Source organism: Tachypleus tridentatus, chromosome 10 (genome assembly GCF_004210375.1).
Source record: "Tachypleus tridentatus isolate NWPU-2018 chromosome 10, ASM421037v1, whole genome shotgun sequence".
Classification (NCBI taxonomy): Eukaryota; Metazoa; Arthropoda; class Merostomata; order Xiphosura; family Limulidae; genus Tachypleus; species Tachypleus tridentatus.
In genome coordinates this window covers 192094515-192110941 of record NC_134834.1, presented here as the reverse complement: position 1 = coordinate 192110941, position 16427 = coordinate 192094515, and the positions used below count along the sequence as shown (strand labels likewise).

Genomic DNA, 16427 nt, shown 5'->3' with positions numbered 1-16427 from the left:
ACACGTTCACATTTGACTTTTACATAATAAATGATAGTTTCATAAAATACATATCTGTATCAAACTTTGTATCATTTTTTTTTTTCTGGGTGCGAACCCCCACAGAAACCATCTCCTAAATGAACTAAGTTTCAGAAGTGATTTTTTTTTTCCATTTTCACCAATGGCGTTATCTGATATTCATTTGTTGATTAAAATATAAGCACTATTTAGACACAATCTTTTTACTGACAGTGTAGTTTCTGTAGACCTTGTCATTGAGAAAAGGTCATTTTATGACTCCCGAGGAATATTACTTGTGTTATAGTGAAAGGTTCATGTGTTTGTTTTAGAAATTTATTGCAAAGCCATAGGGCTATCTTCACATATCCGGCTCTAATTATAGAAGTAATTAATAAGGCAGTAAGCCAGCTGTACACATCGTCAACTCATGAGCAGCTCTTTTGTGATGGAATAGTAGAATTTGATAGTCACTATCATAACATAGTCTCAAAGTATAGAACTTGTTTTTTGTTTGTTTGTTGTTGTTGTTGTTTTGGCAACCCTGAATTCAAAGGCTGAGCGTATTAGTCTTTAGGCTACGCAAGACCCAGATACTAAAAAGAATCACGTGACTCTGAACGGGACCCGAACCAGTAACTCTCGAATTCAAAGTCGGAGCGCGTCAACCATTTAGCCACGTAGGACCCGTCGTTTCTCAAAGGGCAGTAGATTATCAAGTTTGTGTTTTACGTTATCACAAGTCAGACCAGAGGCAGTTAGTTCTCTGTATTACCAAAAAACTTCAGTTTAAAAATAACAACAAGTGTAATAAACCCTAACGGCAATTGAATTATTCGTCAAACTAATCTTTCTATTTTTCTCCTCTAGCTTGCGAAGCTGAGCTATTCACAAATGGCTTTTATGAATGAATCTCTAGATGATTACTTAAACTTTGACCGAAAGACCTTGAGTGACCTTGAAGAGATTCTACCAGATGTAAGTTTTCTTCAAGGCAATGTAGATACGTTTCCCTAGACTTACAGAGTTAATCACAGATCATGTTGAAAGTGCTGTCACACCAGGCCAATAACACAAGTGTAAACACTCCAGACTAGAGTTCTTATAAAGTCTTTTCAGACAGCCTTCCAGTTTATTTTAACATTCGTCTGAAACATGTTATTTTGGGCCATTCGTAGAAAATATTTTATTTCGGAAACATAATGGTGTTTTGTATCTCAGAACGGCTGGTATGGGTATTAACACTTTTACTGAAAAGCAGAGAACAACGTTTCGACCTTCATAGGTCATCTTCAGGTTCATTTTTATTCCAGTGGGGTTTCTCGTCATCAAGAATAATAGCGTTTAGCTACTGGGTCACGCAGAATATACAGGGCTTCTTATTTGTTTGTTTTGGAATTTTGCGCAAAGCTACACGAGGGCTATCTATGTTAGCCGTCCCTAATTTAGCAGTGTAATGCCAGAGGGAAGGCAGTTAGTCATCACCACCCACTCTTGGGCTACTCTTTTACCAGTGAATAGTGGGATTGGTCGACGCATTATAACGCCCCCACAGCTGAAAGGGCGAGCATGTTTGGTGCGACGGGGATTCGAACCTGCGACCCTCAGATTACATGTCGAACGCCTTAACCCACCTGGCCATGCTGGGCCTTCAGGGGTTCAAGGTTACTCGATTTGAGAATAATAATATCTTGACCCAGATTTTATGATCTTTTGCTGTTCGGCATTTCAACAATGAAGGAGTAGAGGTTCGAAAGTCCCAACTGTGTGATCAAAATTGACTTTTAGTTCTAAGTGTCTCAACTGATTTGCATATTACCTGCACGTACAACAATATATAGTCATTTCTACTGATACTTTTAATTGCATTACACTTTAGAATTTTGTAGTAATTTAACTTTGATATAAATGTTACGTCAGGATTAATCCAATATACCTTACGAAACGTTTTGTGACACTGTTTTAATAATATAATATATTTATCGTTATTCTTACGTGAGAATAAGTGAAGTAAGAATGAAAACAACGTAGTCACTTCCCAAGATTAATTATCACCTGGTGTGTATTTCATCAACTATTTATTTCGACAGATTCGTTGGTCGGAGTTAATGCACAACCTGCTGAGTCAGGCTAACATCACTGTTGATGAAGTTGATTTGCACCTAGTGTTACATTGTGAAGACTTTCTTAGGAAAACATTTGCTCTAATAAACAGCACGTCTCCCAGGTAAATATACGTGCTTTAATTCTTACCAGTTCGTGTATACATAATACGACCCCTCCCCTTCTGCTACAATAGCTGGTATCGTGTTCAGATCAGCGTAAAAACTTCAAATGTCATGAGATTAAAAGTACGTTAATGAATACAGTTTCGGTTGTTATTATTTTACTTTCTATTAGCAGTAAGAGCCAATATTCTTTATAAATTTTTGTGCGATTTTTAAAGCCCGAAATCGAGTTTGAGTAACTTAAGTTGGACTAAATATTTGGTATAATTTGTGACACCTAGCTAAGTAAATATCACATCATTATTTTGTGCGATTATTTCTAGTTAAGAGATTTGTTTATTTGTATTTTATTAATTGAAAATAAATACATTAAAATGTCAGTGGCTTGAAAAACAAAGGTATGACTTAGTCGTTACTTAAAATAATAAAAAGCTATAGATAACCATAACGTTTACAATTAATTTACGTTCAGTTAAATAAGTTATTTTCGACTGTTTCGTGACTTATTGAATTTCACAGGAAAAGCAATATAAAAATCGAGTTTATATTTTTTAACCATACTTATTTTTGAACACAACAACTTGAAGACAATTGTTGATACGCCAATACCCTTCAACCCACACAACAACCTGAGGACAGCTATTGATACGCTAATACCCTTCAAACTACACAACAACTTGAAGACAGCTGTTGATACGCTACTATCCTTCAAATTACACAACAACCTGAAGACAATTGTTGATACGCCAATACCCTTCAACCCACACAACAACCTGAGGACAGCTATTGATACGCTAATACTCTTCAAACCACAGAACAACCTGAAGACAGTTATTGATACGCTAATACTCTTCAAACTACACAACAACCTGAAGACAGCTATTAATACGCTAATACTCTTCAAACTACACAACAACCTGAAGACAGCTATTGATACGCTAATACTCTTCAAACTACACAACAACCAGAAGACAGCTATTGATACGTTAATAGTCTTCAAACTACACAACAAACTGAAGAGAGCTATTGATACGCTAATACTCTTCAAACTTAGGGTTACAAAGTATTTTGCCTGTAAGATATTTAACACGCAAAGTCTGTGAGGTTTTTTAGCTGAACATTTTAAAAATGGTTATTTCTCAGTTTGATATGATTTTACATTTGCACACGTCGTTCAAAATTATCAGTAATTTCTTTTTTTTTTTTCTTTCTTTGTCAATAAGAACCGTGGTGAACTACCTGTCGTGGAGATTTGTCATAAAGTATATGCGTTACTTGGACATTCACTTCCGTCGACTCTATTATGATTTCAAACGAGAAATACCACACTCTTCCGACGAACGGACGTTCTTTTCGCGATGGAAAGAATGCGTTTCTCTGGTTCAAAATAATGGTTTTGGTATGGCACTGGCAGCTCTCTTCGTCCGACATGAATACACTGAGAAAATCGACAGAGAAGTGGGTTTTCATTTTGATCACTGTTTACTTAACTCTCTGTAGTGATTCGAGTTATATTTCAACAAAAGAACGACAAAAATTCCAATTAATTAATCGAACATCAGTGGTTAACTTAATCTTATTAAGACCCACAAAACTGGTTAACAAGTTACACAAAAACTTTAGCATTTGCAAAAAGAAATCTAACAATCGGAAACTCTGTTTTTTTTTCTAAAAAATAATTAATCAAACATTCAATTATAGAATAAAAAGTGGAAATATCTGGAAAGACACTTAGTAATCTACAGGTTAATATCAGAACCAAATGAGCAGAACCGTAATTTCGATTTAATGATTTACTTTTAAAACCGCTAGGTTGCTACAGAATGATGAAACTGAGGAAAATTCCGACTTCTATGTCCTAACATATTGATCGCCTAAAACAACCCAGTCGTACTTAAAAGCCGTATTTATTGAATTATTTTAAAGCCTACTGACTTTAACATGAAATGTAAATCTAAGTAAATCGAAACTTACAAGTGATTTATTGATTACAGATTAAAGAACTAATCGTTGCTGTAAAGTTAGCCTTCAGCCAACTCATAAAATCTCAGAGTTGGCTCGACAATGAAACAACTGAAAGGTGTAAAAAACAGGTATAATACAACATGTTTTTTTCTTTCTTTTTTGTGTTGGAAGAAGTATCTATTTTACCCATTTAAATTAGTCACTATACAGTATTAGTTTACACAGAGAAAATGTTGCCCTAAATCCGCTTTATTTACTCTTTTATTTGTTAATTATTTCAAAAATTATTGTTTTTCTGTGTCACACTGAAGTGGATAAAATGTTTATTTGCTGTTATAATAATTTTATTAAAATTGCTATACGTTCAGGCCAGGTGTTTTTCAAAATCTGTCTATAATATTTAGACATTTTATTATGAAATAAGGAAAGATAAACAAGTAGATAGACATTATTTTTCAAATGAAAGTTTATTCAAACTCCAACACAATATTCTGTAGCTCGAAATGTTTGTTACCGATACACATTTGTAAGTATGTATAATTGTAAAAAAAATTAGAAAACTCTTATCAAAACATTTAAAATAAAACTAATGAATTATTTCTACGATATGTTGTTACAGCTTAAAGGAATGAGGGAGAAAATTGCCTATCCCAGCTATATCCTGGATCCTGACCAACTCAGCCATGATTATAAGGGGGTACTTACCATTTTAGTTTCCTATCTGAGTAATAGATGTATAATGGTTTGATCAGTTTCTATTTAATATTGTTTCATATAACCTGAAGAAAAAAGCTTAGATTACATTTACAATATATATCGCTTAAATAAATTTCAAGGGTTTAAAGTACGAAGATAATTTGAAATATAAATCAACTATACGCTTTCTTTTGTTTACACTTCGTATATAAAAAAAAAAAAGCCAGCTACGTTGTCCTGCTTTCCTGGACTAGGTAATTTTTCAAGGATAACAAGGAAAGAGTTTCCGTTCAAACGTAGAGCCAGTATAATGTTGTCGTTTGAGATAAGCAGTTAGGTTATATTCACTACTACTCTAAGATTAGCAGTTAGGTTATATTCACTACTACTCTAAGATAAGCAGTTAGGTTATATTCACTACTGCTCTAAGATAAGCAGTTAGGTTATATTCACTACTACTCTAAGATAAGCAGTTAGATTATATTTACTACTACTCTAAGATAAGCAGTTAGGTTATATTCACTACTACTCTAAGATAAGCAGTTAGGTTATATTCACTACTACTCTAAGATAAGCAGTTAGGTTATATTCACTACTACTCTAAGATAAGCAGTTAGGTTATATTCACTACTACTCTAAGATAAGCAGTTAGGTTATATTCACTACTACTCTAAGATAAGCAGTTAGGTTATATTTACTACTACTTTAAGATAAGCAGTTAGGTTATATTTACTACTACTTTAAGATAAGCAGTTAGGATATATTCACTACTACTCGCTTTTCCATCATTAAACCTAGAAAAAAAAAAAAAACCGTTTTTTTCATGTCTGTTAATTTTCAAAGCAGACTTTTTTTCTGTCTGCGTGGCACTTTAACGAATCTTGATCTAATTAACTGTTCTAAACAAACTCTGGTTGTTGTTAAGGGCGTATTATTAGTACCACTTTACTTTAACAAGACGGCTTTTCGTATTAATGTATAATTCCGATAAATTATTACTTATGAATACTGTGTAATCACGAAGTAATATTTTGTAGTCGTTATGAACGTTTTATTTCGAGAATAAAAAGAATGCGCTTTTCTTTCTAGCTCTAAATTTAGCATTATTCTAATGCACTGAAATCATAGAAAGTTTCAGATATTAATAGTTTTAAGCCTATTAATGTTCTTCTAATATGATTCGTAGCTGGAGATTAAACCTGGAGATTTTCTGGATAACGTCTTAAGGATGAACCGTTACGAGATGAAAAAAGAATTAGAAAAAATGACCAGGACTGTAGACAAAGAAAAGTATGTACTTGATTTCTGTTGAGAAAGTTGAGTCTGGTTGTTACCAAAAGTTGTTAAAAATACACAGGGTCGTCGAGAGCCATCTGTTATATGGTTTCCCTGAATAGTTTGCTTTATTGTTTTGTTTTCTGAATTTCGCACAAAGCTACACAAGGGCTATCTGCGCTAGCCATCCCTAATTTTGCAGTGTAAGACTAGAGGGAAGGCAGCTAGTTATCAACACCCACCGCCACTCTTTTACCAGCGAATAGTGGGATTGACAGTCACATTATAACGTCCCCACGGCTGAAAGGGCGAGCATGTCTGGTGTGACGGGGATTCGAACCCGCGACCCTCAGATTACGAGTCAAACGCCTCATGATGAACCACGTTTACAAGAGGTTACCCAATGTTTGGGAGCTGGCATAGCCAGGCGGTTAAGGCACTCGACTCGTAATCTGAGGGTCGCGGGTTTGAATCCCCGTCATACCAAACATGCTTGCTCTTTCAGCCGTTGGAACGTTGTAATGTTACGGTCAATCTCACTATTTGTTGGTAAAAGATTCGTCCAAGAGTTGGCGGTGGGTGGTGATAACTAGTTGCCTTCCCCCCTAGACTTACACTGCTAAATTAGGAACGGCTGGCGCAGATAACTCTTGCGTAGCTTTGGCAAAATTCAAAACAAACCAAACCCAGTTTTTCGCACATCTTGTACAAACAAATTAAGAAACTTATAAATTATCCACAAAGCTACTTACATGATCAGAGGTTTCTACTCAAAGCCATTGAGACTGATCTGCCAAGAAATGCAGAAAAAAAATCGATCACATTTTGTTTATTATCTGACCTCGTTTCGTGCCATAAACAAAAAACACAATTTTAAAAGGAAGTTCAAGTTAAGCGTCCTCTGGTTGTTGACTTGAAAATCGATTATTTACTTGTACTGGAACTTGGTTTTACACGATAGTCTCCACTTCATATCGATCAACCTACTGAATATTTTTATACCCTATGGAGAACTTTTGAGGTTTGCTATAAATCCCGACGTATAAAAACCTGTTAAAGAAACCATTAAAATTTGATTGTCCTCGTATTTTCAGGACTAAGTTAATTAATCACACCTTTAAAATAAGTTATACTTTCTAATAAAAGGGATCACTTGGACTCGAAATAACGTTTGCTCAGTGATTTCTTTAAGACTGATGGTTCGAGAGGTTACGCACAACCTTGTTTTATTGGAACTTCTTGGGTACTACAACTTCAACATGGTATGGAATCTTAAGGTAATAAAAATGTCAGTTACTATTTACCGTTACGACAGTCATGAAACGTTACCATAGTTACCATTTACCGTTACGATAGTCATGAAACGTTACCATAGTCACTATTTACCGTTACGATAGTCATGAAACGTTACCATAGTCACTATTTACCGTTACGATAGTCATGAAACGTTACCATAGTCACTATTTACCGTTACGACAGTCATTAAACGTTTCCATACCACATAAAGGACTTCTTTTGTTCCTCACTGGAGAATAAATTTTCGGCTAAGGTAAAAAATTCGAATTGTTACGTTTAGTCATTTTAGAAAGGTTATGTCTCCCTTTACAAATGGCTTCCAGCAGTTGTTTGTTGTTGTTGTCAGCTTTAATAGCCAGGAAAATTGTGTTGTTTCACTGAGAGAAAAGAATGGGTGTTTTTTTTCTAAATATGGAGACCACTTATAAATAATTATTAAGGATAAATAAATTGTCAATAATAGCTGTAACCTTGTAAACTTGAATTAATAAAAACACACAGTAGTGGTCGTGCGGCAAACAAACGGTCTGCAGAACATGTTGTGTGTTATGAACAGAAATTACAATTTAACGATTCCCCACTTCTGTAATTCGGACGATGGTAACCTAAACTATCACATACACTGCTGGCCAAAATCTTAAGACCAATGAACATAAAGAAAACAATATGCATTTTGCGTTGTTAGACTCAACCACTTATTTGAGTAGAGCTTCGAAAGATGAAAATAAGAAAAGGGAAAATAAAAATAAAAAACTTTTTTAGCATTTAATAGGGAAAGTGTGAACACTATGAAATTAGCCTAAATACTAGCTGGTCAAAAGTTTACGACCATACTGAAACGAAGCGTTAATAGGTAAACACGTAATGAAATTTAGTCATCTGTGTTCAAGCATTAGCGTTGTCGACATCTCCCACTGACATATCCTGTGTTACATTGGGTAAAAACATGGCAAAGGATAAAAAGTTGACAGAGTTTGAACGTGGCAGAATTGTCGAGCTGCAAAAGCAAGGTCTCTCTCAACGTTCCAGAATCCCGGTCGCACCAAACATGCTCGCCATCCCAGCCATGGGGGCGTTATAATTTGGCGGCCAATCCCACTATTCGTTGGTAAAAGAGTAGCCCAAGAGTTGGCGGTGGGTGGTGCTGACTAGCTGCCCTCCCTCTAGTCTTACACTGCTAAATTAGGGACGACTAGCGCAGATAGCCCCCGAGTAGCTTTGCGCGAAATTCAAAAACAAAAACAATCAACGTGCCATCGCTGGTAAGATTGGGCGTAGAAAAACTGCTGTTGCACATTTATTAAAATATCCTGAGGGATACAGAACGAGAATTTTAAGTGGTCGGCCCAAGAAAGTTTCGTCGGCGTTGAGCTTGAGGATTCGACGGGTTGTCCGGCAAGACACCAGCCGATCGTCGAACCAGATTAAGGCCCTTACGACACAGAATGCAGCTCAAGAACAATAAAACGGCATCTACGAGAGAAAGCCTTTAAAAACCGTAAACGTCTTCAAAGGCCACGCCTTCTTCCACACCAAGAAACAGCTCTGTTAAACTTTGCTGAGAAGCACCAAACATGGGACGTAGAGAAATAGACGAAGGTTTTGTTCTCTGATGAGAAAAAATTTAACCTGGAATGTCCAGATGGCTTACAAAGTTACTGGCACGAAAATAATATACCACCGGAGATATTTTCTACAAGATACAGTGGAGGAGGTTCCATCATGATCTGGGATGCCTTCTCCTTCCATGGAACAATGGAGCTTCAGGTTATACAAGGGCGTCAAAGAGCAGCTGGCTACCTTGGCATGTTGGAGAGAGCATCCTTGTTGACTGAAGGTCCTCGCTTGTGTGGAAATGACTGGATCTTTTAGCAGGACAACGCTGCAATCCACAATGCCCGCAGGACAAAGGACTTTTTCATGGCGAATAACGTGATTCTTTTGGACCATTCAACGTGTTCGCCCGAACCGAACCCCATTGAAAATGTTTGGGGGTGGATGGCAAGGAAAGTCTACAGGAATGGATATCAATTCCAAACAGTGCATGATCTTCGTGAAGCCATCTTCACCACTTGAAATAACATTCCAGACAGCCTTCTGCAAACGCTTATATCGATCATGCCAAAGCGAATGTTTGCAGTTATTCGCAATGACGGCAGTGCAACTCACTACTGAGACCTCTTGTTGGGCATTTCGTACCCTGTTTAGGACTTCTTGTTGGTATGATATTAAACTTTTGACCAGCTAGTATTTAGGCCAATTTCGTTGTGTTCACATTTTCCCTATTAAATGCTAAAAAGATATTTATTTTATTTTCCCTTTTCTTATTTTCATCTTTCGAAGCTCTACTCAAATAAGTGGTTGAGTCTAACAACACAAAATGCATATTGTTTCTTTATGTTAATTGGCCTTAGGATTTTGGCCAGCAGTGTATTTACAGAGGACATGCACTACTGGAACCTTACGTTACATATCAAATTTGGAAGCAATCCATTAAGAAATACATGAGATATAAAACCTCCATATTTAATATAATATTTTCTTCCATTTTTTCCTTGGAGTGTCGCTTTCTTATCTGGTATGTATTAAAAAAAGAAAATCAAGATATCCAATTAAAAACACATTAGATGTGGAGAACAAAAGGTGCGGCTAAAAATGATCGAGTATGTGACTTAGAAGAATGAAATCAAAACTGGTGGCCAAACTGATAACTACACTTATGGTATTGATAAGAACTTTATGGCAAAAAACTCGTTCATTAGTAAAAAGGGTCGCGTATTTTTTTTATCTATCATCATGCCTCGAGTTGAAGAAACCCTTTTAGGTCACATCTTCTTGGATAGATTGTTTAGGCAGAGTAATCGTGAAACTTTGTAGAATGGACGACAACTGCCTGTTGTGGAGACACAAGTGTAGTGGACGACGTTTCGAAAGTCTTCCGCCTTTCGAAACGTCGTCCTCTACACTTGTATCTCTACATCCAGGCCACATCTTTTTTTCATATTTAAGGGGCTTTTGGTTAGGTCGTTTATAGAAACTGTTTGTTTGTTTTTGAATTTCGCGCAAAGCTACACAAGGGCTACCTGCGCTAGTCATCCGTAATATAGCAGTGTAAGGCTAGGTGGAAGGCAGCAAGTCATCACCACCTACCGTTAACTCTTGGGGTACTCTTTTATCAATGAATAGTGGGATTGATCGTAACGTTATAACGTCCCCACGGCTGAAAGTGCAAACATGTTTGGTGTGGGGTGGATTCGAACCCGCAGCCCTCACATTACGAGTCAAACGCTCTAACCACCTGGCCATGCCGGGCCGTTTATAGAAATACTTCCCTTAAGTTCATATCATTAATTTGGCCATTTGTGTATTATAATTTTCAACAATGTTTACAAATTTAATTAGAGACTGTTACGCTGAGATAGTCCCAGAAATTTTAAGTTTCGTTATCTTCTGTAGTTATTATTCCCTAGAATTCAAAGATTATTAGCGAATAATTTGTTTTCGTTCTACCTAGGGATTGGTATGTGCAGCCGTTGATGGTCAATGCCTTCTACCAATCCTCCGGAAATGACGTCAGTAAGTGAGATAGAAGCTGGATTTAATTTCTTTAAAATTAATTATTTGTTGTATTGTTTTTTACTTTAAGTTTTCAGAGTATCTTAATATCAACATTGTAACTTGAAACTACGAATGAGCAAAATTAAAATATTTTAAATTTTTTTTAAATGTAATATATAACGTTTTTTGTCAACTTTGGCGCTAAACGTTTACTCACTTTCAAAATTAAAAATAAACCATGCTGTAATATCTATTATATGGTATATTAACTCTTCATTGTCAAGAAATGAGTGAAAAAAACGGATAAATCAAACGTAAAAGAGGAATAAAAAGAAACTACATAAAACTTAAGCTGTATTTACGAAATGTATAAATATCAAATATAAAATTTGTTGTATTTTATAGTTTTCCCCGTGGGAATTCTACGTCCTCCATTATTTGTGCCTGGTCGTCCACAGTAAGCAAGTTTTGTTTTTGAATTAAATATATTTATATACCGGATGTAAATCGGAAGGAGATTGTAAGAGGGGAAAACCATCTCTCAGACTAAAACTTAATTATTGCACAAAGTAAAAAGTGAAGCCAACGTCATGGTACAGACCATGGTTTAGTTAAGGTCTGTTCGAAGTGCTTCCTCCAAATAAAATATACTTCTTACTCTCAAACAACGATAGTTTTTACAGTGTCTTACCCACTACTCCACAGGTAATATTCTATATTCACGTATTCTAAAGATGTAACCTGTAACAACCGCGAATATACTTGTTCTTCCTTGAATTGCGTGGTCAAATCGCTCATTGTGCCAACACGTCTGTCGATTGTTTGTTTGTTTTTTTAATTTTGCGCAAAGCTACACGAGGGCTATCTGCGCTAGCCGTCCCTAATTTAGCAGTGTAAAACTAGAGGGAAGGCAGCTAGTCATCTCCACCTACCGCCAACTCTTGGACTACTCTTCTATCAACAAATAGTGGGATTGACCGTCACATTATAACGCCCCACGACTGAATAAGCAAGCATGTTTGGTGCGATGGGGATTCGAACCCGCGACCCTCAGATTACGAGTCAAACGCCTTAACCAACCTGGCCATACAGGGGCCCACGTCTGTTGAAGTAGTGTCGCTCAGGTAAGTTACAGCCCGATATTCCGAAGGGCCTTAGTTCCTATAGGCTTAGATTCCGAAAATTAAACGTAAAAACAACTACTCATGTATGCCTAATCTTCATTCAAGTTGTTATATTACATAATGTGATGTTATATCAGAGAATTAAACCGATAATATTTTCAGATATATTTGTAATAATTCCAGAGACCTATGTCATTGTTATCCGTAATGAAAGGCTTCTAATCTTTTGAAAACTTATGCCAAAATTATGGTGATAATTATATAAAAATAGAATGAAAAGTCAAATAACAGAAAGAATAATGAAGCAAAGTCCAGTGTTAGTAGTGGAAAGTTTTTTTGGAACATTGGACTGTCTTTCTCACACTCACACGTATATTCAGAAACAAAACAAAAAAACAACAATTGAAATCCATTACGGAAGTGAACAGACTTCGTGCCACATTAGTACTTCTGCGAAGTCCCCGAAAATGTTCTATTTCAAGAGCAAATAAAATAAAAATTATGATCAGCAGATATTTTTATTTCTTGCATTTGAAGTTCATATGTTATACTGTGTTATACGCCCTAGAGTGTATAATTCTTCTCGTGATTCATGGCATGTGCATGTTTCAATAAAGTCACAACAGAACAAATTACAACGTTAAACGTCCCTTACGTGACTCATTTTAATGTCTACTAAATATCGAACCGTTAAAGCAGGTGACCCCTCCAAGCGTCTTTCGACCCCCTTTCGAAGAAATTATGGACACAACTTGATATGGGTTTTCAAACAACGAACAAATCACTTTTTGACACAACCTTTCCCTTGAATGAACACGTTATGCTACAAACAAAAAACAAGACATTAGGCAGTAAATATAAACCAACAACATAATACTCAAAATTTGAGCTTAATCTTTTCAGCTTTCTAAACTATGTATTTTACAAGGGTTAGGGCTATTATACTATTATTTCGCTCACAAGATATCTCTATACAGTTACCCATTATTTTACTTATTGGTCCACATAAAACATAAGCAGGTGAATATAGAAATCTGAGTTCATAATTTCTGATAACTCATGAAAAAGTAAAATGTTACATTATTGAAACTTTAAAAGATATTATGGCTATACTAAATCTGAAGAAATGAACACTTTATTTGTATAATATATTCAAAGTTGTCTGTGAGTTATTTCAAATTTACACAACTAAAACCAAAGTAAAAATAGATAAATATTACAGCCAAAAGAATCTATAGTTTTAACATTTAAGCTTTGATTTTACAATTCATAAAGTATACTTGGAATAGGCCCGGCACAGCTAGATGGTTAAGGTTCTCTGAGGGTCGCGGGTTCGAATCCCCGTTGCACCAAACATACTCGCCCTTTCAGCCGTGGGGACGTTATAATGTGACGGTCAATCCCACTATTCGTTGGTAAAAGAGTAGCCCAAACGTTGACGGTGGGCGATGATGACTAGCTGCCTTCCCTCTAGTTTTACACTGCTAAATTACGGACGGCTAGCGCAGATAGCCCTCGAGTTGCTTTGCGCGAAATTCAAACCAAACATTTGGAATGTTGTGTTTAGTGTTTGGCTTCTCATCTTAAGAAGGACATTGAATTTTTGGAACTGAGAGTGTTAACACCTCACCTTTTTTCGTTCTTAATGGTGAAAATTATAAGATTATTGAAAACAAATATAAATTTTAGTGGGTTAGGGGTCATCTTCAGCTAAAAAAGGTTTATTTTTCTACCAAACAGTTGATCTCTGGATTTGGTTGCCTTTGGATATTGTAAAAGCAAGAACTTTAAATGAGGTTAATATAAAACTTAATAACTCTGTAGATAATAAGGGCTAACTTTAATATTTTTAAATCAATAGTTTAGTTCAGAGAACGAGACAGCCCAGATGGATCAATAGGCCCATTTTTATTCCTAAACTTTGCGTAGTATAATGGAAAAACGAAACAAAAAACGATAATGTAAACACAGTTTTCCAAAGACTCCACACATTCTGACACTTTGTGATTAATGCATGAACATGGAAGAAACTGATTAATGTATCTCTTCAAAGACCAAACAGGCATCATCACTTTTATTTTGCTTTAAGTTTATTTTAATTTTATGTTCTTTGAGAGATGGCGCTGAATTATTTGATGAACAATGTGAAGAGCCAATCAATTCCGATATCCGCCATTGTGAAAGTTTTTTTTTCCACTTAACAGCTGTATGGATGTCATTAAGATGAGTAAGAATGGTAATTTGGACTAATGACATCATTAATTTATGATATTTTCAAATTATGTCTGTCCTAACCGATGCAGGTAGCTTACTTTTGATCAACAGTTGTTGATATTGTTATACAAAAGTTCTATAGGTTTATTGTGTTTGTTTGTTGAGTTAAAGTTAAGTATATTTTGTAATAGTCCTTGGACAAACGAGAGGTGTGATCACTAAAGCTTACTTCCTCTATAGATACCTGAACTACGGATCTCTGGGTATCGTTATTGGGCACGAGCTAGCTCACAGCTTTGACACAAGTGGTATGTTGTCAGTTTCTTTAAATAGTTAATGTGGTAATTCTAAAAGTGAATTATTAATATAATAGATGAAGTGATTTATAAATATATTATGTAACGAAGCATCCATTACATACAATGTGACAAAGAATTTCGAATAAAACATCAGAATTTGATGTTTTTACTTCGTTAGGCACCAAAACAACTGTTTGTTTTGCTAATTTGTCATGATTTTATTTAATAGAAGGAAGGTTGTTGAGCTTTAACTGTGGTAACATTTTAGATATCGTATTTATCCATAAACAACATGTATTCATACATTCGAACCTTATATTTTGTTACAATGTTTTTTGTAAAACAAGACTGATTTATGTGATAAATTTAAGTTCATAATTAAAATTTTTCGCTATAGAATTAATTGTTAATTTGGTGTGTTTATTTTGTGAATAGGCATTTTAAAATATAGCTTTACTCGATGTCTCCCTCTCTGAATTCAGTACGCTTTTCGAATCGTATTTCAACAAAGCAATTCATTCAAATTTTGATTAAATGTCGATGAAATATTGGATGCCAAACAGGAAATAATACGTTATGTTTTCCTATGTTGGATGTCAAATAATACGTTATGTTTTCCTATGTTGGATGTCAAATAATACGTTATGTTTTCTATGTTGGATGTCAAATAATACGTTATGTTTTTCTATGTTGGATGTCAAATAATACGTTATGTTTTCCTATGTTGGATGTCAAATAATACGTTATGTTTTTCTATGTTGGATGTCAAATAATACGTTATGTTTTCCTATGTTGGATGTCAAATAATACGTTATGTTTTCCTACAAGTGAGTGAATGATTAATGATACTGATCTCAAATTTGTAAATATTTTTAATGTTTGATAGATTTCCCAAATGACATAGCCTATCAACGAAACCAAAATTCTGTTCACGATACGTTAACGGGCTATTCAAGTAAGATTTGTTTGTTTGTTTAAAATTAAGCACAAAGATACACAATGGGCTATCTGTGTTCTGCCCACCAGAGGTTTCTAAACCCGGTTTCTAGTGGCGTGAGTCTGCAGACATATTGCTATGGCACTGGAAAGCATTCAAGTAGGACTTACGAAAGTTGCAGAAATATAACGTTTAATGAGAGCTTTTTCTTTGTCTTTTTATTATACAGACATGGCGCTTGACTCACAATCTGAGGGTCGCGGGATCGAATCCCCGTTCCACCAAATATACCCGTTCTTTCAGGCTTGGTGAACGTTATAATATTACAGCCAATCCCAAAAATCCTCGTTAGTAAAGGAGTAGCCCAATAGTTGGCAGTAGGTGGTAATGACCAGCTGCCTTTGCTTTAGTCTTTCACTGCTAAATCAGGGATATCCCTCGTGTAGCTTTGTGCGAAATTCAAAACAAAGTTTTATTGCATATGTATCACAAATATTACAGGGAATAGTAAAAGATAGTCATGAAGCATTGACTTTATTTTAGCGAAAATAGGTCAAAGGACAACTTTACATTCGATTCCTTTGACCTTTATTACAATAAAGATTTTCAAATTTTTACTTTTCTCAAACCAGAGGTGATGCTAACGTGCAACAATATTCTTATAGGCACCTTGTACATATTTAGAGTAAATGACTAGCTCAGAGACCTCTATAATTCAGATATCGCTATCCCTCATATTCAATTACTGGCCAGAATTAAATTATTCAGGTAACACCATCCGCCACCATAAGCGCTTTGCCCGGTTCTTTAAAACAAATAACAGGTCTAGCTGTCA

The 16427-nt window shown here is 35.5% G+C and overlaps 1 protein-coding gene across 4 annotated transcripts in view; it reads left to right on the top strand.

Moving 5' to 3' along the window:
• The window catches only part of LOC143227851 (neprilysin-1-like), a 93429-nt gene that overhangs the window by 50274 nt on the left and 26728 nt on the right, over nt 1–16427 (top strand). For 3 of the 4 annotated variants that reach the window (XM_076459190.1, XM_076459191.1, XM_076459189.1), the window contains 9 exons: nt 871–978; nt 2091–2227; nt 3452–3686; nt 4223–4321; nt 4813–4890; nt 6076–6179; nt 10975–11036; nt 11424–11475; nt 14597–14664. In XM_076459190.1, the coding sequence (XP_076315305.1) occupies nt 871–978; nt 2091–2227; nt 3452–3686; nt 4223–4321; nt 4813–4890; nt 6076–6179; nt 10975–11036; nt 11424–11475; nt 14597–14664 (943 nt within the window). The remainder of the gene's footprint in view (nt 1–870; nt 979–2090; nt 2228–3451; nt 3687–4222; nt 4322–4812; nt 4891–6075; nt 6180–10974; nt 11037–11423; nt 11476–14596; nt 14665–16427) is intronic. The other variant, XM_076459192.1, reaches the window with a different exon arrangement.